Source organism: Alosa alosa, chromosome 24, assembly GCF_017589495.1.
Source record: "Alosa alosa isolate M-15738 ecotype Scorff River chromosome 24, AALO_Geno_1.1, whole genome shotgun sequence".
NCBI lineage: Eukaryota > Metazoa > Chordata > Actinopteri > Clupeiformes > Clupeidae > Alosa > Alosa alosa.
The window spans coordinates 41409-69203 of NC_063212.1; the positions used below are offsets into that span (position 1 = coordinate 41409).

The window sequence follows — 27795 nt, forward strand, 5'->3', positions numbered from 1 at the left end:
ATAGGGATAATGGGATGGGATATTCCTGTTAGGGGTATTCAGGTTGTTGTAGTCTCTTCAGGTTGTTGGATAACCTTTCATATTATAGTTGGTTGGGAATGCTAAAAACAAATCAAGAAGGAGAGAATCCCACCGAGCCTTCCTTAAATTGATACCATCGAAAGCAAAGCATGGGAAAAGACAAAATTCATCACTCAATGCATCTGTATCTCAAGCAGAAGCTTTCAGAATTACACTTCACTGTGATCCTTATTGATGTTTACTTTGATTCCAGGACAAAACTCAATCCACTGTGAGGGAAACTGCACTTATTTTTTATTTTTTTTCTATTCACACAGATGCCTGCTACCCAGGATGCAAACACTGTAATTTGGGTATGGTGTGTGTGTGTGTGTGTGCGTGTGTGTGTGTGCGTGATGTTCACTGATGATCTTTTTACACTGACAGATTGTAGATGTTCTCGGTGATGAAAGCTGATCCAAATCCAATGTAAGTTTTCAGATGATGATTAAACACCATATATTACTACTATTACATTTCTTTAACCAAATTGACCTTTACTTTAAATTGAATGTAACACTTACAGGACAATGAGACAAAAATGAAGGAGGAGTGTTGAAAAGTAAACCCTGATCTAAATACGATTGAAAACAGAATGAGGAGAACAATCAGTGACAGAGTGGCATTTATTCAACGCCAGTCCACACAGGAAATCCTTACCGAATACCCAGCTTTACACCACATTTGAACTGTGAGTTAACATTTGGCATTTAGTTCACTGCAAATTATTTTTCAGATGTTCTTCTGCCAAGCAAACATGTCATTTGTTCTCATCTTTTCTCAAATTCAGCACCTGCATAACATTGACCTAAGTACCAATATGCACTAAATCAGGCCTGTGAGGAAACAACCTACATATACAAAGGTATTAAGAAGTTTTATTTACACTTCATGTCATTACTGCTATAAAACTGTATGAATTACAAGTGCTATAAGACTTATCCAGTGTATTGTTCAAATTCAGGACTCTTTGCAGCAGAGCGGCCATATCTGTTTGGGGACAATCCTGACAGGCTCATACTTGTGGATAAGGTAAGAGTACCAGTCATTTGACACTGTTAGAAACTTCCCCTGCCAATGGGCTTGAATATCACCAATCACCATTCTAAATACTGTTATTCTGCACTTTTCAGATATCAAAGACACCCGCACCTACCCTATGCATGAGGCAACCCCTTTGAGGAAGACACCACCATTACACTTTGCATGGACGGACAAGACGTCATAACACCAGAAGATGTGTTGATGGGCATTGGAGCATTGCTAGCAGTTCATCAATCATTTATTGACTATTTCATTTAGATCAGGAAGTTAAAATTGTGATGTTGTTAATAGCATTGTTTAATAGATGTTTTCATTCATGCCTTCATCTATGTAGCCTGTGTATTATTTGTTTATTTATATATTTATTTATGTATGTATCTATCTGTCCATCCTTTCATGTACAGTATTCCTAATATTTTGCCATTGACATGCTTTGACACTTTTGATTAAATTCTTGCTTAAATACATCTGTTGTTTCATGTACATTTATCCCACATTATAATAATAAAACGAATAATAACAATAAAGGTTAATACATTATAATAATAATAATAATAATAATAATAATAATAAAGGTTAATAATAATGAAGGTTCTGTAATGAACTTCAAAAGGTTCCTCAAGCAACCTTTGAAAAGGTTCTTCAAAGAACCTTTCTTTAAAGGTTCTTCGAAGAACCTTTTGAGGTTCCCCCACAGTTTCAAATTGAAGAACCCCTAAAAGTTCCTCCAGGATCTTATAATTTTTACAGTGTGCCTGTATGAAGAATATCCCACTTGCAAGTTCGGTGAATCCTACCCGCCGACCGAAGCAGGATCAGTTTACAGCACAGAGGCAGGCTAATGAAACGCTAGAGATTGTTGCAAACGTGTGTATAATGGCAGAGCCGGCTAAGAAGCAGCGAAAATCCTTGACGGAAGACGCAAAGAAAAGGGAAAGAGCTTCAGACCGAGCGAGGGGGAGTTTCGTAGAGAAAAAGCATCAGGCTTGCCTGGTGTCCCTTTAATATTAATTTCTATACAAATCAAGATGGCAGATTCCTAAAGAAACACAAGCACCCACCACATAAACGTATCTTATACTGTATTTGTACCAATAAGAAAATCAAACAGCAGTAAAACTGTTGTAAAGCTGTATAAAAACCCTTTCAGCTGGCTAACGCTGCTTTTGCCAGCTGCCCGTTACGCCAGGTCAAACCTGTTGTATTTTCTCTGTTAACATTTTTCTCTATTATTTTATTCAGACAAGAAAGATACGTTTGTGAATAGTTTAGGAAAAAAGTACCTATTTTGAAATTTGACACTTTTTCTACTGTCCCAGACATCTTTCTATTGTGTCCCGGGAGCTATTTTTATTTTTATTCCGTGACAACCGAGAGAACCTTTCAGAAATTATTTATTGTGCAAATGGGTAAGCAAAACCATAGCTTTTGGCAGATCATCACCCTAATTCATTTGTTTGCGCAACAGCCTGTTCTCCAGCGAGAGTGAAATAAATGTTTTAAAAGCCGTGTCATCACCATAGGCTATTTGCCACAATATTTGCTAGGCCTACAACAGTCTATTCAAAGACCTGTTGTCAATTCAAAGACCTGTTATTTCCATTTTTTGATTAGATTGCTGTTTTCATGGACAGCAAGGATCAGCTTTGTTCATTGTTTTAAATAATGTTGTTTGTTGCTTCTACACATGTCATCTCCAGTGGTTCAGTTTTACTTGCACAGACGCGCACATTGAATGAGCGCTGACACCACTACCCCCTAATTGCATGTCTCTTTATTTGATAACATTAAATTAACTCATTGAATGCCAAGCTGTTTTCGGAAGCTTTGTCCTAGAGTGCCAGCAATCTAGACCATTGTTGATGATTTTTGTACAGCCACAGCATATTCTGTGTTATAGCTATGAACACAAACAATGGCTCGTTTAAAAGGTGAGCCTTTAAGCTCTCAGTGGGTGCAAACCGTGTATTTCTACACGCCTCTGTTCCTGAGAAATCCCAAGCTAAACAGTGGCTAGTTTTCATCAAAATCGCTGTTTTTTTTCTAGAAATGGAGATATAACTTCTTTCATGAAATATGAAGTGTTGCCTGTAAACTTTCCGGGAAGTGATCAGCGAGACCTGGCGAGACTGACACCTAGTGATAGACCCACGAAAATGGCCTGGTTTTGAGTTGACGTGCATGCGTCACTGATTCGACCCAAAGCGGCAACCGAGTTATGATAAAATGTCCAGATAAAATGTCCAGATTGTGCATTTTCATGAGTTTTCGATTGTCATATATTTCCATTCATCACAGAGTTCCCAAAATCACATATAAGGTGTGTTAGAGTGTCTAGTTTCGTAATTAAAAAAAAAGCTAAAAACGTAATATTACGTTTTTGGCACTCAATGAGTTAAGAAATATTTTCAAATCAGGAACATTTTTTAGTTTATTTTTCTTTCAGTCCGTGGTTCCATAATAGGCTACCATTCAATTGTGCTGCAAATTATCCGCGGCCGCACCCCCACTTCCAACGTCACTGGGTCACGAGGCCAGTGGCTACCCCACTTTTCGGGAAAAAATAAAAAAATAAATGTCTAATTTTCTGACGCACCACAAAACATCTTGCCTATTTGTCTGGGGCTTTCTATAGTTTCAGTATGGGCTATATCGTGAGAAAAACAGCAAGAACAGAATAGGTTGATGTATTTCACTTGGACAGTGCGGGGATACCTACAGCGGGATATCTAACATTTCATTCGTTGCCGACATGTTTGTTTTGTCTTATTCAAAACAATTGTTGTAGGTATCCATTACTCTGCTACCACCAGAAATAATCGTCACTTATGCACGCGCTCTCTATCTCCCCCTCTCCTAACAAAAAAATGCACATTTTTGTCGGAAGATCATACTTGAGTTAACATTTATAATAAAGTACTTTTATATTGTATATCTTCCTTCTCCTGATTCGTGTCCCCTGGGATTTTTAATATGGAAAGGAAAATATTCACAACACTTTAGTCAGGGGAAATGACGTGGGAGCAGGTGGAGTGAATGTGTGAGCGAGAAACGCTGTTCCATTAAGATTAATTAAATGTGCTGTAATTAATGTGGAAATCATACTGGCAAACACTATTGAGGATCTTGAGAACTTTATTGATCACTGTTTTAATATGTCGACCAAACAAGATCCAAAGGGAAACAGATCTGAACTATCAAGCGCCAGGGCCAGGTTGAGGTCATCTGGGGCCCGGGGCAGAGGCCTCCCCCATTTTTTTTCAATATATATTGCTATTATTATTATTATCAATATACGTAAGACAGAGAGAGGGAGAGAGGCAATTAAATTATGACAGATAATGTAAAAATGAAATTTGCATTTATATTGTGGAACTGTTAACCAACATACAATTGTACCAACATACAAAAAACAAGTAGGCCTAGCCTACAAACATGGGGCAATGCACAAAAAAAAAAAATCAACCATGAAATATTATATTATTACCATCAATGAATTACTTAAACTAAGGCTTGAAAAAAACTGCCAGTGGTACCCAGGTCAGCCTAAAATGTGCAACTCCCGAACTCTGAACTCATGAAACATTGTAGCCTAGAGTTTGGCACGCACGCACACAGCCACATCATGATACATTGTTAACACACAGCCTTAGCCAGCCACGACGTCAAATACATTGAAACACGCAGTCTAGCGCACACACACAGCCCAGCCACATCAAATACAAACAAGGGGGGTGTTGGAGCCGATAACGGTAACGTTGTCAGGGACAGGGGCGGACATGTACTTATCACTATTTTGATCCTCGTTTTGAAAAAAGTGGACAAGGCGCCTGCAGGATGGTACGCACACACCCACCTAACTTTCAACGCTTTGATAATATTTGTCCCGGTTAGGTTCCTGCATTGGTCAGTTAAAAAGTAGTCTACATAGTAGGCTAATGACATCCACATGCAATATCTTTACAACAACAACGCCTAACAACAACCTATTTATTTGGACAACTTTGTATAGCCCTATAAAGGCTGAAGTTACCTTAAGTTTTGTTCTAGCCAAGGCTACGTTCACGTATGGCTTTAATCAGCGGTAATGCTAGCCATTTTGACAAGCACAATAATCTTGCCAACCTTGTGCTAGAGGTCTGCGCGGGACTGATTTTCCCGCCCGCTCCCGCAATATTCTGTCCCGCCCGCTCCCGCATTAATGTGTCATTTTTAGTCCCGCTCCCGCCCGCATCTGTAACATGATGTCCCACTCCCGCCCGCTAAAGCCCGCATGCAGGAGGGATAGCCTATTCAGTTTTTCTTTCTGTCTCACGAAAGGAGCACACACACCTGAGAAAGACTCCAGATGTCAGTTTCTTGGTTCTGAATGTAGGCTGAAGTAGGCCTTTTTTTGAGCTCCGCTTTCATATTTCCTAATTGTCTCATGCGAAGCCATTGTTGTCTTGGATAGCATGCATTGATAAGGGGAAAGACAGGTGAAGATAAGAGATTTGTTTTCTTTTTTAAATGTCCCGCGCCGGGCCCCCTAGTGGCCGGGGCCCGGGGCAGCAGCCCCTTTGCCCAATGCACAAACGCGGCCCTGCCTACGCGCACTGCATGTTCTTAAATAACATTGATCATCAGTAATGTTGACCATTATTTTGTGTAAATGGGCTATGCATTGGGTTAGACACCAGGGGCCATATTCACAAAGCCTTTTATCTTACCACTAGGAGTAGGCTACTCCTAAATAGCAATAAAATATTTTAGCTAGGAGTTTCTCTTATTAAGTTATTCACAAAGCCTTTCAGACCTACTCTTAGTAAGGAAAAATGACAACTCCTAAACTACACCAGCACTACACTAGACTAGCACTCTAGAATCTTTGACTAAGAGTGAGTGAGTCTTTGTTGCTATGGATGACGTTATTACCCCTGCACGAGCTTGACTGAAGTGACCACCTTGATTGGCTGATGATTGTAACGCGGGAATGATTCCAAACACCTCCCTTACGATGATTGACAGGTGACAGGTCTGAGAATGCGTGCGCTACACAAGGACGGAAGATGATGAATAACTGAATAAAAAGGCCTAGCCTAAATGAATCAAGAGTAAGGCAAAACAAATAGCCTAGTAGCCTAATGAAACATATGGATTGATGTAGTATCTTTGTAACATTATTAAATGAATCTGTTACTAGAATAAATGCATGGGGAAAAACACTTCCCCATGACAAAGACATCGTAAAAACACTGAAAGTTAATATTTTGTCACTAGCAACAAACATCTGTCCTTTGTCAAATGCAGTTGCATGTATAGCTCTGAACAAAACCTTTAAAGAGTTATTTAAGGAGAAGTCAAACGTGTGTTTGGTTTCAATCGTCCCTCCCTTCAATCTAACCCTGGTTGGGACAGCATGGGGGACGAATGAAACATCCTACAGCTTAAATTATGTAAACTTCCCACGACTTCAATATTTGAACATATCATGAATGGTACTTCAAGTATGTGTAATGGTACTTCAAGTATGTGTCACCCAACTTTTTTTAGTGTAGGAGGGGGGGTCACCCAAATTTTATAATCATGAAAACAGCAACATTTCAAAGTGGCCTAGGTGCATATTTTTCCATGTTGCTCTCAGTCTCAGTCTTCACACTTCGGGGCCCCTTCTCTGCACACCACGTTTACCCCTCAAGGCCTCGCGCTGCGGCTTTCGTAGAGACTCAATGGAGACTGAGGGAAATAGGCACTAGCAAAGGTTCTAGAGCGAATGTGATTTCTGGCGCCATATTACGTTCTCTTTTGTTCCATAGCTGTCAACATTGAACATTGAAAATAAGGGAGATGCCCCGGGTTTCTCACCCAAAATACGGGAAAATGTCAACATCGTCCCCATTAACGTCGGAAGGGTTGTAGCAACAAAGTAGCCTACTTTATTCACGCCTAACAGCCTATATTACAGTAATTTGGTCAACTTTACACAGCCCTAAAAAGGCTACATTTACCTTTGGCTTACTTTTAGTATACCGTGTAATGTTAAACAGCGTGCATGCTTAAAGGAATCATATGTAAGATTGTGGCCAAAACTGGTACTGCAATCACTTTCAAATTACTGTAGAGTGGTGTATCCCCTCCCCCTCCCCCCTGACTCGAGGTTGCCAACACGGATGCCGAAACACTACTGACTGTGATTACTAGATAGGTGGAGAGTGGCGCATCAGGCCAAAACACAACATGACATGACAAAACACAACATCAACAGTCATCATTTGAGGGCTGCAACTTCACTTTTTAAACGATAATATCCTGGCCGGACTACTGCTGTTGTCAGTGATATAAGTATTTGAAATAAACATGATTTCTTAATGTCTAGTGACTTATCAGGGCCATTTTATGATTAATTGAAATACATTTCTTACATAAGGTTCCTTTAACATTAGTAAAGCATACTTGTGCTTCATGCATCCACATCCAGCTCCTAATGTTTTGACAAGCATATCTACTAATTGACCTTGTTCCTGCCCAATCTCTAGCTTTGCTATCTCCATCCTTTCTGTTTTTGTTGTTTGCAAAAATATATAGTATTTATTGGTAAACAGCAACAAGTGCAATTTGTTAATCGCTGTCATTCTCTCTCCCGCACAAACAAAAATGTGTTACGTTCCAAGTAGCCTAGTGCGTAATTCTACTGAATAAGCACGAAGTCAAACCTTTAAATGAAAAACACTCTTTAATAATGAAAAAAAATAAACCGCTAATTAAGTAAACTTGTGACCATCAAAAATCGTTTATCGCCTGTAACTCCGTGATAACAGGACGTAACAGGAAGGCATTTGGCTGAGCAACGGAGGTTAATATGCTCTATATTTTGTCCAAATGATGTCTGTCTATCATCGTTGCACTCGGAGAAAACCGGAATGTTTCATGTCCTGCGTTTCTTCTACGGCTGCAAACGGGATTCACTCGCAGTTAAGCAAATGTTTCTTTATTAGGGCAGGGCAGGCATATTTTTGGCTATTAAATTATTTCTAAACCAGTCTCCTAGTGAAGTCTGTGTAGGGTTTTCCAGGCTCCATTTCTTTTTACGAGACACCCTGCTCACAAGAGACATCTGCCGGTTGTTTGGGTTGTTGCAACGTCACTGGAAAAATACAAATTAAAGTTGCGTGATACAGTGTGATCCCGCGCGCGGACCACGAGGGAAGCTGGCCAAATCGAAGCAATGCCCACTGTAGGTTGTAGTAGCTTATGTGAATAATGAACTCCACGTTAACAAGAGCACAGTGTATGTGTAATGTGACATGGTGTCAGAAGTCACGGACTAAACGCCAAAAACGAAGATGGCAAAGTTTCGACCACCCGAACAGTTTACCCAGCCGGCGGAATGGCCAGTGTGGAAGCGCCGCTTCGACAGGTTTCTAGTGGCTTCCAAGCTCAACAGAGAGAACGGTGAGGTACAAGTTAACTCCCTTCTGGGGAAGGACGCGGAGCCGATTTATGAATCTTTTGTGTATGTGGGAGAGGCAGAACATCCAGAATTAGACTACAAGACAGTTGTAGCAAAGTTTGATGAACACTTGCCTAAACGCAACATAATTCACATCTTCCACAAGCGTGTACAGAAGCCGGGTGAAACCGTAGAATCTTTCGTGAGAAGCCTGTATGAGTTAGCCCAATATTGTGAATTTGGCATGACAAAAGACGAGCAGATAAGAGACCGACTCGTCATTGGCATACAAGACGAAGATGTATCGCAAATGTTGCAGCTTGAGGCCGACCTTACACTGGAGAAAGCAATCCAGCTAGCTCGACAGAGTGAACAGGTCAAAAAGCAGAGTGTGGACATACGTGGCGAGTGCTCAGTGAATGCTGTAAGGCACAAGGATCCGAAACAGTCAGGCTGGATGCATGATAAGGGCAGGCGGCAGCGACAGGGACAAAGTGGCTCAAAATGAGAGGAGTACAGTAAACAAAATGGATGCTCAAGGTGTGGAAGAACACATGGAAAAAGTGAAACTTGCCCTGCACGTGATAAGCAATGTCGCAGGTGTGATAAGATGGGACATTATAAAAGTTTCATGCAAAACTAATAGGCCTAAAGAATTAATGGCTTTGACACAAGAAGAAATATATGATGATGGTCAAACTTTCTTCATTGGAGCAGTGACAAATTATGCCCGCACAGTAATAGAGCAGCCAGATCTCAATGATGACTGGCGTGTCACACTACCCGTGAATGGCAGTCTAGTTGAAATTAAGATAGACACGGGGGCAGACATTACTGTTATGACCGAGAGAACATACAATAAGCTGCCACATAAGCCCAAATTAGCCAAGACTACAGTCAGCGCCACTAGCCCAAGTGGTGAGGTAGAGTGTATTGGCAAATTCCTTGCTACCAGTCTGCACAGGTGACAAAAGTATGCCTTCTGGGTAACGGTCATTAAAGGACAGTTTGCACAGAATCTACTGGGGAAGAGTAGCCAAAAGAATGGGCCTAGTTAAAAGACTAAATGCAATCTGCACTCCCCCTCCTGCCCAAGGCGGAAACGAAGCTGAAGCGCATGTTAGCACTAGGCATCATAGAGCATGTAACGGTGCCCACCAATTGGTGTGCACCTATGGTGCCAGTAGAGAAGAAGAATAAAGATCAGGTCAGAGTGTGTGTTGACCTCAAGTGCCTTAACAAAGCCGGCAAGCGGGAAAGATACATACTGCCTACACTGGAGGACATCACTCCTAAGTTAGCCGGAGCCAAAGTATTTTCCACATTGGATGCCTCTAGTGGCTTTTGGCAAATTCCCCTTGAACCCGATAGCCAAACACTGACCACCTTCATTACACCCATGGGCAGGTTCTGCTTCTGGAGGCTCCCATTTGGGATTTCTTCAGCCCCTGAAATTTTCTGATGACTGAGACTGATGACTAACCTGCTTAGGGGTCACGATGGAGTCGTTGTCGTGATGGATGACGTACTTGTGTATGGGTCAACTGAGTCAACCGAACAACTGTGTTGTTTCAACAAGCCAGAGATTTGCTACTTCGGACACATAATCAGTGTGGACGCATGAAACCAGACAAAAGCCAGGTGAGAGCTATCACAGAGATGCCCAGCCCAACTAATGTGGGAGAGCTGCGCCAAGTCTTGGGAATGATCAACTACTTGGGAAGGGTTCCTCTTGGGCCTCTCAACTGTGCTACACCCAGTTACTGACCTACTCAAGAAGGATAGTGAGTGGGCATGGGGTGACCTCTAAGAGCGAGCGCTACAGAAACCCAAAGACATGCTCTAATCAGCTCCAGCACTGGTCTTTTATGACTCTAACCGCCGCACAGTTGTCAGCGCGGACGCCAGTAGTTATGGCCTGGGCGTCCACACTACTACTACTTCAGACGGTCATTGCCTGTGTTCGAAATGGCTGGCGTAAGACTTTATTTATGCGAACTAGAAGGGAAGCAGTATTTGGTAGTAGTGGACTACTATTCCCGTATACATCGAAATGGCCCACTTACCTTCTACATCAAGCCAGCAGGTCATCACTCGCCTCAAAGGTATCTTCAGCAGATGGGGTGTCCCTCTTGAACTAGTCAGCGATAACGGCCTGCAGTTCACATCAGCCGAATATACTGACTTTAGTAGAAAGTATGGGTTCACACACACAACCTCGAGCCCCCACTATCCGCAGGCGAACGGGGCAGCTGAGAGAGTAGTCCAGACTGCTAAAAGGTTCCTGAAGCAACCGGACCCATACCTCGCCCTGATGTGTTACCAGGCAACACCCATTGCTGCAACAGGGGCCAGTCCAGCTCAATTAATGATGGGATGACAGATTTGGACCAAAGTCCCCACATTGGAGGAAAATTTGTGTGCAACTCCAATACTGCCCTACTAAGGCAAAAGACCTTAAAACTAAGAAAAATTACTTTAAAGTTATCTTAATGTCCTGACAATTGAGTAATAGGTATAATATTGTCATTTTCACATTTTGTAGTGAATACCTGTATTAATCTATCTACAAAAAAGCAATAATAACCCTATTGGACTCACTATGATAAAATGGCTTCACATTTATCAACATCCTATGAAAATTATGTTTTTTTAAAAAAATCTGTATTTCATACTCATACTACCACACAGACAGTCATTGAGATGTCAGAATTAAGAATGAGAGTGTTTTGATGTTTTAATATAAAGCATATTTTTCTGTTTGGATATGAGGCACTAATACTCATTGGCTTGTTTATTTCAATAAATATTTCAGAATCATCCCATTGTAGCATCTTAATGTCTGCTGAAAGGCTTCAGTGAAAACATAGGAATTAATATTTCTTGGGATTTTACTTGCAGTATTTCCATTATTATCATGAAATCAGGAATACATTTTGATGATGTGTGTAGGTCTTATTATGATTATGATTAGCCTAAACACTGTAGGCCTATACATTTTCCTGGATAGAATGGAAACTTAACCAAATGCAGATGATAAAACAAAGTTCTCCCACACAAATTAGGTAGATTAGGATGTGATTGGTTGCCTTTATTTGGTCATTTTATATTACTGCAATTTAAAGCTGCCTGCTTTGCGACAAGCTTTAATTTCCCCACTAACCCGCAGCTACACTAAACTTTAGGCTTGCATTGATAGAATTGACAGCCTGTAACAACTTCGGAGTTTTGACTAGCTGGCAGCAAGTTTTAAAAACTTATGGCAGATTTAATGGATTTGCTTTCTCGTCAGTTGTTTGGTACGGGTTTTAACAAGGGTTCAACAAAAGGTAGGCTCTAAATTACTACAGTGGGCAGTGCTTCGACTAGGCAAGCTTCCCTCACGGTCCGCGCGCAGGATCACGCGGCATCACGCAACTTTAATTTGTATTTTTCCAGTGACGCTGCAACAACCGGCAGAGGTCTCAAGTGAGAAGGGTGTCTCATAAAAAGAAATGGAGCTGGAAAACCCTACACAGACTTCACTACAGACTTTAGCAGACTGGTTTAGAAATAATTTAATAGCCAGAAATATGCCTGCCCTGCCCTAATAAAGAAATATTTGGTTAACGGCGAGTTAATCCCGTTTGCAGCCGTGGAAGCGCAGGACAAATTAATCATTCTGGTTTTCTCCAAGTTCAACGATGATAGACAGACATCATTTGGACAAAATATAGAGCATATTAACCTCCGTTGCTCAACCAAATGCCTTCCTGTTACGTCCTGTTATCACGGAGTTACAGGCGATAAACAATTTTTGATGGTCACAAGTTTACTTCATTAGCGTTTATTTTTTTGATTATTAAAGAGTGTTTTTCATTTAAAGGCTTGACTTCGTACTTATTCAAAAGAGAATTTAGTGCTCTCCCCAATCCCAGACGTTCACATTGCATGTTTGTTTGTAATGGATGCAACCGCGAGATACGCTTGTCATAGGCGCCAAACCGTGGGTGCTCCGTCTCTCGGGCACCCACTGAAAATATTGAACACCCACGTGTGCCAGCTTACAGTCTCGGCTAAATTTACATTAATTTAAAATCAAACATCGCAGTTTATGTTAAATTCAGCATCTCTCATAATGTGATTCGATATGTTGCTGTCAATTCCCTACTGCATATACTAACCACCAATGAGAGCTACTCTCGTATGAAAATTCCTGACACTTCCCACCTGACGCAAGGCTTTGTTGGGTCTTCAGCCCGAATGTTTAAAATGTATATAGCCCTGAATATCATTTTAAAAGTAGTCTGACAAAGCTTATTGTTTTGTGACACAGCTAAACACTGGTACCTCATAGAACGTCTATAACATAGCCTAGGTGGTCGCAACTCACAAAAATAAAGCAGATAGAAAGAACTCACGCAAATCTAGCCTACAACATGCAGACAGCTTCATGCGCAGGGAAGAGAGTGCACGCGCGCACACAGGTGCTTTATGATTGTTGGCTTCTGATGGTATCTTGCTAATTCACTGAACTGCATTAGGTGACATAAATGGTATTGCCTTTATCTTATAACTCCTTGTCTGAGCTACAGTACTACCAGGCCTATGGTTTTTAAAAGTCAGATGTTCCCTGACAAAGACATTCGAAAACGAAGAATGTTTATTGACTTGAAAAATACACTCATTTTTGCAAACTCCCTTCATTCAACCATTGAAGACATCAGCGGTCTGGTTAGCTATGTAGATCGTTTCTCGTACCATTTAATTTCTCAGAATTTAGGTCTACTAGGCCTACAATAACATCATCACCAAATACATCTTTTATTTTTAGTTGATCAACCACAAAGAATAGCATAGGCCTACTGTGCAAAGTGCACTGATGACTAGCAGCCCAAGGTAACCAGTTGTTGTAGATGAGAGGCAACCCCTTGTTTCAGATAGCCTGGACAACATGTTACCTGGGTGTTGCCTCGTTATTAATTAATGGTAGCCTACAATAGTTAATTGATTAAAATTGTAACATATTAGTTGGCTCAAAGAGTAGGGAATCAGGATGGAGAGAGTCACGTGTTTTGCTTTTGGCGGGGATCGAATCCAGTTTAATGCTAGTTTTCAAAACATATATTTTTACATGTCTTTTGTCCGAGTGGCTGTAATGTAGCTGGCTCATGGCGTATGAAAAGCGACTTCAAACCACCTAAAACAACTTGTTTGTGAATGTCTGACAACTGCTGTAGCGCATGCAAGCGCAAGGAAACCAGTAGGTGGAGAAACCAGAAGGCACACAACAACGGAACGATTTTAAGGCCGTTTCGCATAGGCTGCTCAATGGTGCTATTTCACATGCATTATAGCGACCCCCACTCACCGGGGTTAGGTGGAAGGTGTTAATAGACGATTGGCGTAGCCTACAGTGGACTAGGGCTGTCAAAATTGCTCAAAAATTATGTTAGAATATCCCCTCTAAAATAAACATGTATTCGAATATATTGGAATATCTAGGCTATATTATTTGCGCATTATGTCAGTGACACGCATCATGTCATCTGTTTTTAACTTTTTGTATGGTTATTGCTTGACAGGGGGATCCTAAGCAGCTTTCAGCCATAAGGCATTTCCTAATTCACCCGACACTGATATTCAAAATGTTGAAACTATTTCGGCATAGCCTATAAGCAGTTTAATTAAATGTAATGTTAGTTGTAAACAAACGGGCTACTTGGCCTCACAGATGCGCTCGTGCCTTAAATGGCAATACAAATCTTCATGATATAGGCCTATTAACTGACCGCCTGATTCACGTTGGCTGGGGGGCAGGGGGGGCCTTCAGACATTTGTTCCCAAGGGTCTATAAATTGTTAATCCGGCCCTGCCCCCAACGAACGCAACTTTCCACCTCTGACACAGCTTAAAAGAAGTCTAGAGGACTCCTAACTCACTAAGACCTACTTATCGTAGGCTGCGCAAACCACAGGCCTTTTTTTTTGGGCAAGCCTGCATTCGAGGCAGGTCTTCTGTTGAAGAATTTTATTTAAATCCTGCGCTAACAGTAATCCTCCTACCCCCCGCTACCACAGCTGTGGATAGTGTGGCATGCTCACGCTTTATGTCTCCTTCTTTGCAAACTAGGCCTATAGCCCAACCATTTACGTCTTCAAAAATAACAACTTGCCAGATATGCCTTCATATCTTTGGGCTTCATTCAGCATTTTGTTCTTCCACTGGAAATTACTCTTCTACATTTGCTGCCTGCTGCATCTTTTCTGTTTGTATTGTTTAGAAAATGTTTGACGTCTTGAGTTAATGCATTAAACATTGTTTGCTGGTAACAAATAGCCTATAGATTCTTGCGTGCGTACATTCTCTATTCTCTGGGCTGGCCAAGTGCGTAATTCTGCGGCATAAAGCAGATGTATTTGTTTATTGTACAGAAAAATAAAAATGACATGTCAAGCAGTCAATTGACTACATTGCAGTCAAGAAGTAGGGCAAATTAATTTACGAAACCAAAACGTGGGTCATAGTTGTCTAAGCCTCTATAGCGTAGCCTGTTAAAAACGTCGCAGAAGCCTACCCAAGGTTACAGATTAATTCTGAACAGTTATTTCTCTACTGGCTCAATTATTACACCACTGTTTTGATTTGCATAGTTGCGTTACCCCAACACTGACAATAATGTAGACAGCAGATTTCGATTTCGATTTTCGTTACCACCGTGTAGTCAAGCCTTAAACCATACCCAAGTAGCCTTAATCGAGGTAAATCAAGCTTTTTCAGAAGGGGCGGCAGGCAGAGCGATGTACAGTGGCAGAGCCGACGCACAGTGGCTGAAAGTGGTACTAAAGCTTCACGCAGCTTCACGCCTCGTAATGCACGACTGAAGTGGCCATTTGAAAGCGATGCCCACTGTACGTTCCTGCTGCTGGTGTGTGTGTGGAAGGTGTATCGTTGCGGCTCCAACAAACTCGCGTAGTTTTCAGTCAATGACTATCATTTGCAGGCGAGAGCTAGCATATAGGCCCATGAGAAACATTTTCTGTGATGTGAATTAAGATATCCTAGGCTACAAGCCATGCTCTAATGCACCGCTTGTTACTGAATAGCCTATGTTGCAAGGCTTTTAAGTTAGGCTAGGCTATCAAGATTAGCCTATCTTTAATGCACCAGCATAATGTCATTCCTTGATCTTGGCATTTAGGCTAGGCTACGCTAGCCTAGACATAACTCCAGCCGGCAATACAACCACGTTGATGGTTGGTCAGAAGGCAGCTTGCCGTGACTTCGCACCGTATCTTCAATCGGGTTTTCAGTAGCAGCGGAAAGGAAGGAAGGCATAAAGCCGTATCTGATGTTACTGGCTTCTGCCACAGTTTCCCTTTCTTCTTATTTCTCCCAAAAAACAACCGAATTGAAGCTTGATGTTTGTTTATGTTTATTGTCCTAATAATGACAAAAACTCATTTTTACCCAGAGCCACAGCTACAGCCAGAGGTCAGCCCGACACGGCCAATGGACAGTCCACGACCTGTGCTGGGGCTTCACCGGGGCCCACTGCACCAGAGACCTTACAGAGGACACCGGTACGGCCTGCTCCATCTGGTGGGACCACCAGAGTGACCTCTAGGGGCCGTGAAATCAGACCACCTATCAGATACAGACTCAATGATTGATTTATGAAATAATGCTTTATTTGGGGTTTTAAGTACGGTGGCGCATTGCATTCACATCACAAAAAAAAATCAGGTTATCTCATAATTATGAGATAATCATCATCATAATTATCTCGTAATTACGAGATAATATGTCATAATTACAAGATAGTAGCTCATAATTATGACATATTATCTCGTAATTATGAGATAATTATGATGACACATTTCCCATTCTGCCCCCACTTGTGTGTGGCAATGACATGGTCTAGCTAGCTACATTAAAGAAGATAGACCTAAGCTTCCCAAGAGAAAGTCTGAAGCTGAAGTTCCTTTCAAACCTTTACTTAGGATTCACTGTAAAACTAAGCAGACCAACAGAGTACATTTCAGTTATTTCCTTCGATGTTTTGTTAAAGAGCAATCATGTAGACTAGTATTTCAAGTTACAGAATAGAAACTAATGTGTTAGCTTATGGCTAAAGTATATGAGAAATCCCATAGAGATGCTAACGTTTAGCATAATCGATCAAAGTAGATATTTAGAGCCAACTTCAGTCCATTTACGAAATGGTTACATAAGAAGAGTTCTTTGTTTACAACTGACTATTTTCTCTCAATATAATACCTGTAGGAAAAAAATGTGACTGTTTAACTCATCAATGCCACTTGAGTAGCCTAGCTGCACAAAATAAACAGTGTGTGTCCCCCATTGCCTTTGGGGTTGTTGGCGATTTGATAGGCTTATTTTTCATGCCACTTAAAGACATGTTAATCTCTTAAAATACAAAAGTCATTCAAAGCAGGAAATCAGTAGGAAATATGTGCTTGCTTACATTATTGAAAGCATTTTATTGCTTTTATTCTTCCTTAGGTACAAGTTTGTATAGTAGCAATGGTAGTAAGAAACTGTTTTAAGATGCTCAGAATGAAGTGAGTAGATGTTATTCTAGTTTATTGTCTTAAAAGGGGGAGATGTAGTGAGATGCACGAACGTGCCCAACTATGTTGGTATGGTTATGGTGATGACATAGCTGAGGGGCGACTAGAGAATGAGACAGAGACAGATGTGTGTGTGGTATTCATAGGTTGTACTAGCTTGTGTGAATAATAAACTCCACGTTAACAAGAGCAAGGTGTGTGTGTAACGTGACAAATACCAACTAGATTTTTGATCTTGATATAAGATTAATCACACTTGGTTAGATTTGATTAGATAAGTGTTTTTTGAAGTGCAGAACTTAAATGGTGGATCAGAATAAGTCAAAGTGATGCAAGTTACTGATTTATTATGACCGCCGCATATAGGTTTAGTCAGAGTTTTGTCTTCTGTTTTGTCTTCTAAAAACCATTGTTTTTAGTTTTGATCTGTCCCCCGGTCTAGGTCACTGATCTTTGCAAGGAGGGGTTGTCATTTAGTCATTTTTTCAAATAGGCTATGTCCATATACAGATCATAGACACAACCTTTTTTAAGGACTAGCACCTCTATAGCTACGAGCACAACATAGTTAGCATTGTTAGCATAAGTCCTAGAAAACATTAGCTAAGTTAGCTAAGTAACATGGTTAACATGCATTTTGCATTGTTAGTTACTATTTTGATACATACGCATCGAATCACTATTTTTAAAACACTTAAGAAGGCTCGACACAACATGAAACTGAAATTGTTTGTGTACAAATAGTTTACTAAAAAGAAAGATTTTGGACATTTCACTCCTTGGCTGGCAAGATTTTCCTCACAGGATCAAAAGAGAAGAGAAGATTCATGTGTAAAAGTAATTCCTTTTCTTTGATTCTATGACAGTCACTGCCATGCAAATGAATAATAATAATAATAATAATAAAACTAGAATCTCCAGAATGTTAGCTTTTATTTTACACCAAGATTGTGCTTCTACTCAAAGGGGTTCATGTGTAATAAGACTTTTATTGTCAGTAGGCATTAGTACATTTCCCATCAAAATTTAGCTACGAAACCATTTTCATCATTGCATGATGTTTGAGGGGTGTTCTGTAGGACTCTTACAGTGAAATCGCTGAAGGTCTGAGGATCGCTGTAGGCTCGAGTTATTGTCAATCAGAGCTGGGGTGCCTGATTGACAGCTTGCCCAATTTCATGCGGTTTGTTATATCGAGAACCATTGGTCACAGAGACACATGGGTGGGTTCAATCTAACGTGATCACGCCGATATGCTTCACTCGTATGTAGCAGGAAGTATGCGTCTTCCAGAACACGGAAAGCACACGGAAAGAAATTTGAAATGTATTTGTTTCTAATTCTTTATGTTTGTATGAGCTGGATTATACATCTACCAAAACATATTATGAATAAAACAACATGGATATTCCACTACTATGAATTCTTACTGACATTTCAACACCAAAATGGTGGATTTTGTTTGTGGAATGTTTGGAAATTGGACTAATTTTATTTTTAATTGTTATTTATTTTATTTATTAATTTGTTTGTTGTATGTCTTGTATGTCTTGGTGTCACGGGTAGCCTACGTTGGCGACTACGCCGCTCCGCCTGGCATCTTTTGTGTTTGTTATTTCTTAAATGTATGTCTTGGTGTCACGGGTACGCTGGCGACTTAATGCCATTCTCGTCCGGCATCTATTGTCTTTGTTAGTCTGTGTCAATGACAATGTCTTATATGTGGAGCGCTTTGGGTTGCACTCTGTGCATGTTAAATGTGCTATACAAATAAATCTAACTTGACTTGACTTATTATGACGGGTCGGCAAAATTCCATCATTCCAGACGCACACACATAACCAGGGGTGTAGTAGTAAAATAAGAGGCGGGTAAACTATGAATTATGTGACCCTCGTGAGGTGGACTGTGCCATGCGGTATCGGATTTTTAAAAAAGGCATTCAGAACATGTTTGATGATGGTGGAGGTTAGTGTTCAATGTTTATAACAATACCAGTGCTATTAAATGGTTCCTAAAGTGTTGATGACCGTACATGTTAATGTGGAATGTGTAATACAGTGTGATTTTTGAATGTTGAAAGTTGCATTTGGTGAATAAACTCTTTTGAGGTGGACAAACTATAATAAGAGGTGGATAAACTCTATTTCTGAAATTTTAGAGGTTGTAAACTGCGTTTACTTGCGATTAGCCTCCACTGCATCCCTTCACATAAACACACACGCACAAACACACACAAATAAATAAAGACACACAGACATGCACACACACACATAAATATACAAACTCAGGCTCGCACACGCACACACACAAGCACACACAGACACATAAACACAAACAAACACACTCACTTAAACACACCCACATAAGCACACATATGCACACCATTTCCCCCAACACACACACAAACACCATTAGTAACTTTAACAGTCATTACAATAGCTCATTGAATTTTAATTTGAGAAAGAGAGACAGAGAGAGGGGGAGTGTTATAGTAGAGAGAGAGAGACAGAGAGAGGGGAGATGGAGAAGTGTAAGAGAGGGATATGTTAAAGAATTGGTGTGAGAGAGGGGACCAGACTGGGGAAAAAATAAAACAGCTACACAAAAAACAAAAATCTCACCATTATTTCCATGGCACTCCATCTTGATGTTCCCCAGTACATGGCCTTTCCCTGATTTATCACAAATGTCATTGCCCTTACCACCTCTGCAACAAACAAACAGACAAATTATGTAACATTTAACTTATTATACAGTAAACAAACACAAAAAAAGATTGATGACACCACAGCTCATATTCTTCAAATGTCTGCAGTTATACTCATAAACACAGACAAACACACATAAACACACACAAACATGTAAACACAGACTGACCCTCCATTGGGGTGTTGACATCAGTACGATTGGCAAAGACGATATCCACATAATCAATCTGTAGTCGGGAAAGAGAGCCGCGCAGACCTGCCACACACAGACAAACACACACAAACACATACACATACCTTCATATACACGCACAAACAAACAAAATAATAATTGCACTATCTCAGTCGAGATTGAGCATCATCAACATACTGTTCTCTTAGAACATATCACTTTCACCGTCACATGTAGGCTACCTGTTAGTGAGTGAAGGAATAATAACAGCTGGACAAAGCAGTAGCCTTAACTGGCCTCCATTGATACACACTAGTGCTGGGTGGTATGACCAAAAATGAGTATCACAGTATTTTTTAAGATTTTACAGTATCGCGGCTTGATCAAGCCCACTATGTTCTCCTTAAAGTGTAATTCCAGCAAACATTGACCCAAGAGTGTTTTTCTGCATTAAAACACATCATATAAGCCGTGGAGACAGTATTGATCAACTTACTTGAGCTTACTTCGGTATACGCTACAGCCCCAAATCGCAAACAGTGGATTAGCTAAGGGCCATGAGCGAAATGCCTCCCAAAAAGCATTTTTTTAACCAGTAATATTGTTCAAAACAGCATCAAACCTAGTCAGTAGCTTGCTCAGGGTCCCTACACATAAAGCGAAGCACCAACAACGTAGTTAGCTTAAAAAATGCTATTGGGAAAGAAAGAAAATGGTGTAAATACAAACTTCAGATCCTGTCATGCATCTGACTGCATGTGTAACAGAGTTAGAAATGTAGTTTAGTTAGTATGTGATTTTCGCCGTAATGAAGCAGTTGTATTGAGATTGGTGTCTTAGAGCCCCCTTTGGAGAAACGGTGTAGTGCAGCTCTGCTACATTTTGTCCTTGTGTTGTCCCGATCAGAAGCGGTATGCTTTGCATTGGGTAGGTTGACTGTATAAAGCACTCCCCACTTTGTTTTCATTTTGTAACTGTAAAATGTTGTGTAAGTTGAAAACTTCGACATATCACCTGTATTATATTACTTATTATTATGTTTTCATTATGACCACGAGTTCATACACACTGAGTCTTACGCAGTGTTGGGAGTAATGCATTAAAAAAGTATTACAGTAATGCATTGCTTTTTGCTGTAATGCAGTAATGTAAGGCATTACCAATACAATTTCAGTAATATTTTACTCAGTACAATTTTCAGTAACTGAAGTTACTTTGCTTTTTAATCCAAAATTGAGAAATGCTCAATTGGCACCAGAGAAGATTATCCAAGAATTAAAAAAAGTCATCTATGCTGGTCCTGGAATTTGATTGCCTTGTTTAGATGACTGTAGAAAGGGAATTTGAGTTTTCTCTGCCATTCATGCAACAGATCTAACATGGTTAGGCTATACTTCTCATTTCAAGCAGTGAGAATAACTAAAATGTTGCTTTTACAGACAAAGATCGTAGCCATTATTCTCTACCTGTTTAACACTACTTAAAGGGACACCAGGCAACGTTTTCGTGTTAATTAATCATCTTCGTAAGTCGGTATATGGCTAAATTACTCATTATGGGGCGAATGAAGGCTCTCTCGCCCGCCCCTACTGCCTGTAGGAAGAATATCCCACTTGCAAGTTCGGTGTATCCTACCCACCGACCGAAGCAGGATCAGTTTACAGCACAGAGGCAGGCTAGTGAAACGCTAGAGATTGTTGCAAACGTGTGTATAATGGCAGAGCCGGCTAAGAAGCAGCGAAAATCCTTGACGGAAGACGCAAAGAAAAGGGAAAGAGCTTCAAACCGAGCGAGGGGGAGTTTCGTAGAGAAAAAGCATCAGGCTTGCCTGGTGTCCCTTTAACGAGTTGTCGCGAAGCAACGCAGCTGCGTGTTTCACAGACGACAACGACGAAACTTTCCTTCTCTTCCAGATCTGCAGGTAACTGGCATGCCATGTTTATTTTGCTCGTAAGAGTGAAGAGGCCGTATAGTTTTTGGTCTCAACGAACGCAAGCAACTTACAGGCCTGCAACAAGGGTGACATTTTAGTTTGATAAGCCGGCATAGGGTACATTTATCTTTTCACATGAGATACTGTTAATGCATTGTGTGTGTATTTCAAGGGTTGCTTATGCTATTTGAATGTTTGCCACTGAGTTTCATACTGGAAATGTTTAACTGTGAGAGCACTAGGTGCCTAAAGGTGATGTATATCATTTAAATAATATTTGAGTTTGGTAAAAAGATTCCATTTGGGATATTTTCCTTTGAACTGAAGGGTGGTAAATGCTTTACGATTTGATACCTACATGTAATTTCATTTATATTTTAGCCAAGTAAAAGCTTTATATTTTTACTATACTTTTTAAAGTGTTGATGTTTTTCATTAGATCTTAGATACTTAGAGTGATTACAAGTTCATAGAAGCTTATATCTCAAAATTTTAAAAAATACAATTACTACTAATAAGTTAAAAGAACTCAGGGCGTCCCAACGAGTGAGTTATAGAACTTATTAATGAGACATGCCCATTACTGCGGTATTGGGGCGCTACATGTGTTATTTAAAAAAAAGAGAATTCGCAGAAGCAGTATGCTTTGCATTGGATGCCGTGTTATGTACACCAGTGCCTGAAGGCATGTTTTGTTTTGGTTTTCCCAAAGGAATAAATGTGAGAACATTTTTTTGGTCTCAGTCCCTTCACCGACTGACCACCGTTACACTGGTGCCGTGACCTGTCAATCTCCCAGATCAGCCCGTATATATATATATATATAATTTTTTTTTTTACATTTGATAAGCACAACGCAGATACTTGCCAATATGGCAGAGAAATATAGTTATGGTAAGTTGGGAGATCATTTTGCTAGTCCAGTTCTTCCAGTTATTCCCAGTCATTAGCTGACAGTGGTAGGGGTACAGGGTTAGGTCAGAACCCAGGTTGTACTCCTGTTGGCCAGTCTATGGGGGAGGGTCCTCTCACATCCACACCCAGCAGTAATGATTCTGCCGCTATTAACCACCTCACAAGCATGGTGGGACAGTTAGGTGCCCAGATTGGTGAGTCTATTGTAGCCAACTTAATGTCTGCTGGTGTAGTGAATACTAGCAGTGATCACCAGGGTGGCTCATCCCCTGTACATCACATCACACACATGCAGAACACATCACCTACACATACAGGCACTACCTCTAGCACTGTAAGACAGACAGACTCACATGTTACTGTACATGTAGAATCATACAAAGAGCCTAAGTTGTTCAGAGGTGACGGTTCTGACAAATATCTAGGACTGGATTGACATGACTAAAGCTTATCTGAGAATGCAGCGGTGTCCTGTGGCATAGCGATCAGACTATCGATGTGAAACAGAACCTTGGCCTCATTTATGATAATCCTCCAGTATTTCAGTGATGTGTCCTCATGTCTCCCACTAGCAGATTTTTACTCCACCCTGCCCAGACCTGGCGCGAGCCCAGTTGATTACTGGTTGAGAGTAAACAGAGCAGCTGATCTGGCTGATGAAGGCCTCCACAGGCAAGGTAGGCAGATGGAGAATTCTGGTGAAGAGGTGGTGCGTATGTTTGCCAAGCATTGTCCCGACCCAGAGCTCTCCTCTATCTCCTCTATATTAAGTGTAAGCCCATTCATGAGTGGAGTGCACGTGACATACAGTTGAGAATTGATGATTATCAGAGAGAGCTAAGGGCCTCTGGAAGAGCCTGTGCAGATGTGCGGGTAAAGAGCCACACCACCACCCTTGCCAACATGCAGTCTAACCCAGTGGCATACAGTCAGCCTGTGCCTGAGCAGTGTCACGCTTAATGCCCCACCCTCACTACTGCTCCAGTCCCTAGTCCAGTGTGTCACCCGCAGTGTCCCCCCTCTGTCACAGTTTCAAGTCAGAGCCACGCCTCACAGACTTCATGCCCCCCCATCATGTGCCTCTACGCCAGCTGTATCACAGAATACTCAAGAGGCTGAGGATAGGATTCTGTCTCGTATGATGGCCATGTTAGAGCAGATGATGGGTAAAGTGCAGCAGCGCAGCAGTGCTCGTGGCGGAAGATTCCAGGGTGGTAATCGTGACTGTGGTAACAGCAAACACACCACCATCACCCACTGCATGTCAGAGAAGCAGTGTTTCACCTGCCTTGCCCCGGGCCACACATGGGTGAGATGTCCCACCAGGTCTTCGCCTGAGCCTCAGTCTAAGGGAAACTAGTAGACTCATATTCAGAGGGAGACAGTATGGGTCATAATTTAAACTCCTGCAATGAAGATCTTTCTAATGGAGAAACCATTTATGCAATGAACAAGATTGCTTGTAATGACGCTCAAACTGTTGTCTTTCAGAATATACACAAATTTGTCGGCAGTGACAGTCTTTTCTATACTCCTGTGATGATTGGTAATACAGTGACCCTGAACGCTATGCTAGACAGTGGCTCTATGGCTTGTACTATCAGTGAAACTGCCGAAATTGCAGGACATTTACACCACCCGCCTCACCCGCAAAGCACTAATGATTGTCAAGGATACAACCCACCCTGCACACGAACTGTTCAGCCTCCTGCCCTCTGGCCTCCGCTCCCGCACCACCAGACTGGCAAGTAGCTTCATCCACCAAGCAATCAGGATGATGAACACTCTACCCACTCTCCCATCACTGACAGCCCCCACCCAGCCAGGAACCTAGGAAACTAGGATCCTGTCTACCCTAACCCCCCCCCCCCCCAAACACCGCCCTGTGGAACTGCACTGTGACTGCGCAGCCTAACGTGTTGCTGCTTCACATCAAGCCTGATAACCTTGAAATTACTACATACTGCATATCAATGTAAATATACAGGTCACACAAGCACAAGTTTAAACTTCATGTAACTGTTAAGACTATATAAATATACAACACAACTACCTCTATTTTTTTTATATATGTCCTATATTTCTATTTTTGATACATACATGTTCTATATTTCAGTCTCGCACTTTAATTTAATGTTTATTGTCTATGGATATGTCTATAGTATGTCTATGTCTGTATTTAAAGTATGTCTATGTCTGCATGGGAAAGTAAGAAACGAAATTTCAATTCTTTGTATGACCAGTGCATGTAAAGAAATTGACAATAAAAGCCGACTTGACTTGACTTGACTTGAAATGAAGCTTAGAGAAGCTGGAGCTTTCACTGCACATGATCAGTTCAGTACAGATGATGTCCTCATTGGCTGTGGTGGCCGTCGCGTCATGCCTAAGTCAGCTGTCTATCTGCAGATGGAGGTGTATGGCTGCAAGATCATAGTTCCTACTCTTGTTGTCCAGGGCCAGCACGGTGAAATGATATTAGGCACCAATGTTATCAAGCATGTTCTTTGTCAGTATAAGCAGTGTGATGCCTATTGGAAAGCTGTGTCTGCCCCTTGTCCTGCTGGCGATCCAGAATCTGAACAGTTCCTCTGCTTGCTGATGTGGACCGTTGGAGAGGTGAGGAAGTTCCCTGCAAGATAGACTCTGTGAGAAGCAACTCAGCTGTGTGCCTTGAGTCGTGAGGACTTGATATGGGGAAAGCTACCCAAATCTGCTGCTGTATCTCCTGGTAGCACTGTGATGGCTGAACTCACATCATGCCGCTCAGCTCCAAGGGGAATCCTGGTAGCAAGAATGGTGATGTCTTTGTCAGACAGAGACAGATGGCTTCCGTTAAAGCTGATCAACACTTCTGATAAACCCGTCTTGGTGAGACGCAAGCGAAGTTTAGCCGAACCTGCTTGCAGGGCACTCTTGGAAAGCATCACATCCACCAGGCCACTACAGCTTGTTTTTATTGACTTTTGGTCAGTGGAGGATGCGAGGAACAAATCGATCGACGTGCTAGTGGTGACCGACCACTTTACAAGAATGGCCCAGGCATTCCCCTGCAAAGATCAGTCAGCAAAGCAGGTGGCGAGAGTCCTCTGGGACAAGTTCTTCTGTGTATTTGGGTTTCCAGAACGTATCCACAGTGACCAAGGGGCCAGCTCCGAGAGTCAACTGATCAGCGAGCTACTGAAGAGTCTCTGGTATTAGGAAATCACACACCACCCCTTATCACCCTATGGGTAATGGGAGCGTGGAAAATTTTAATAGGACCCTTGGCAATATGATCTGTGCACTTGGTCCAGACACAAAAGCCAATTGGCCGAGACGTCTTCAGACCCTCACATTCATGTACAACAGCTCAGTTCATGAGACAACGGGATATGCACCTTTTTATTTGATGTTTGGACGGACTCCTCGTCTGCCAGTGTCTTGTTCCGTACTGTTTTAAATGATCCAGCTGTGGTCAGCTATGACAAGTATGTGGCATCTCTGGTGGTGTTTTCCTAATATTATCTGTTGGATGGACAGGTGGGTAATTATAGGCCCAGTGCTATTTAAGGAAGTCAGCCCCCCTGATTGTATGTCTTCCTGAGGGAGGGACTTCCTGGTCAGTGTTGGACGTGGGTCGCGTGTGTGTACCATTACTGCCAGCAGGTAAGCGATGGTTGTTCTCTCGCGTGGTATGCCTGTCTACGCGGAGCCGTGACTGTTTGTTTGTGTGTTAGTTGTTGTTAGCAGCTCCGTCGTGCTTTAACCCGGTGTGGATTCGTAGTGAATGTTGCCATCCGGATTTGGGTGTGAGAACCTTATCGGCTCAGGTAGGCTACCTCTGTATGGTATTTCTATCTCTTCCTTTACCCGATTAGCTATCCTGATCCCTCTGTCTTATTTAGCTTGTCGTGAGCAGTGTTAGCCGCACAGGCGTTATCTCGCCACTGGTAGTGGGAGACGGAACCATCGGCCAATCGGTACGTAAACGGAAAGTTTGTATTGTGTCTATTTTTAGGACAAACAATATTGTAACTGTAGCTTTTACTGCATCTAGATTGGCAGAAGCATCGGCGGTGTTCGTGCTGGCCTTTGGCCTGTTTCCGCAACCAATGAGTCTGCTGCTTTGTCTCCACTGTTTGTTTATTTAATTTATGTTCATTTAACTTCCGAGGAGGCCTGTCAGTCTGACGACCATTCGCCGCCTCTTCATCTGTATCTCCTCGCAGTGCATGACCGGGCTTGTGTGGGTTCTCGGCTCTGTTAATACCCTAACGATTATCGTGGTGCATGATCTGTGCATGTCTATGCATGTATGTGGAGTGTTAACAGGGCCCTGGTTAGTGCGAGTCCTGTGTGCGTTTATGTTGGTGTGTGTGTGTGCCTGTGTGTGAGTTTGTGCATGCGTGTGTGTGTGCTGGTGCATGCTGGTGTATGTGGGGTTAGCCTACCTGTATGTACGCTGGTGTGTGGTGAATGTGCTTGTCTGTGCTAGTGTATGTGTGTGTGTGCGTGCATGCTACTTGACTTCTCTTCGCAGTGACCCGGGTTGTCCACCTGGCCCAGTATATCGCGCTGCGAAGAGGAGAGATATTGTCAGCCGCCCTATTTAAGCTAAGTCCTGTTCTGATTCATCAAAACCACTAAAACAGTGTACCTGTCCTGTAAGCTGTGCATTGTGGACTTGATTAATCTCTTCCTCTCTCTCCTCTCTCGCTGGACAGGAGCTGTGAGCCCAAGTGGTTGCGTGGTGGTCCCAAGGTGGTGGAGTCCCCTCACTTTTCCTGCTGTAGTACACTGGGTGTTTGTCTTTGGATTGAAGTATTGAAGTAATCACGTGTGGTGTGGATTTTCCGGGCCTTCTCTCCTCTGATAACCCCTCGCACCCCGGTAAGCTCCAGCCCTGCTCCTAGCGCCTCTATCTAGTTTAGTGGGCCACTCGAGCCATACGGCGTGGTGTGCAGCCCAAAGATTAC

The 27795-nt window shown here is 41.8% G+C and overlaps 1 protein-coding gene and 1 long non-coding RNA gene across 3 annotated transcripts in view; one reads left to right on the plus strand and one right to left on the minus strand.

Annotated features, from left to right (window-relative positions):
- The window catches only part of LOC125289408 (voltage-gated potassium channel subunit beta-3-like), a 159955-nt gene that overhangs the window by 38870 nt on the left and 93290 nt on the right, over positions 1-27795 (minus strand). Inside the window, exons 8-9 of the mRNA XM_048236219.1 lie at positions 19987-20073; positions 19731-19816 (exon numbers count right to left, since the gene is read on the minus strand). Coding sequence (XP_048092176.1) covers positions 19731-19816; positions 19987-20073 — 173 coding nt within the window. The remainder of the gene's footprint in view (positions 1-19730; positions 19817-19986; positions 20074-27795) is intronic.
- LOC125289409 lies at positions 171-1530 on the plus strand. Of its 2 annotated transcripts, none has more exons than XR_007192629.1 (5): positions 171-489; positions 587-751; positions 851-925; positions 1025-1092; positions 1194-1530. It is a non-coding gene; the product is annotated as an uncharacterized LOC125289409 (long non-coding RNA). The 2 variants fall into 2 exon arrangements; XR_007192630.1 differs by having other exon boundaries at positions 1203-1530.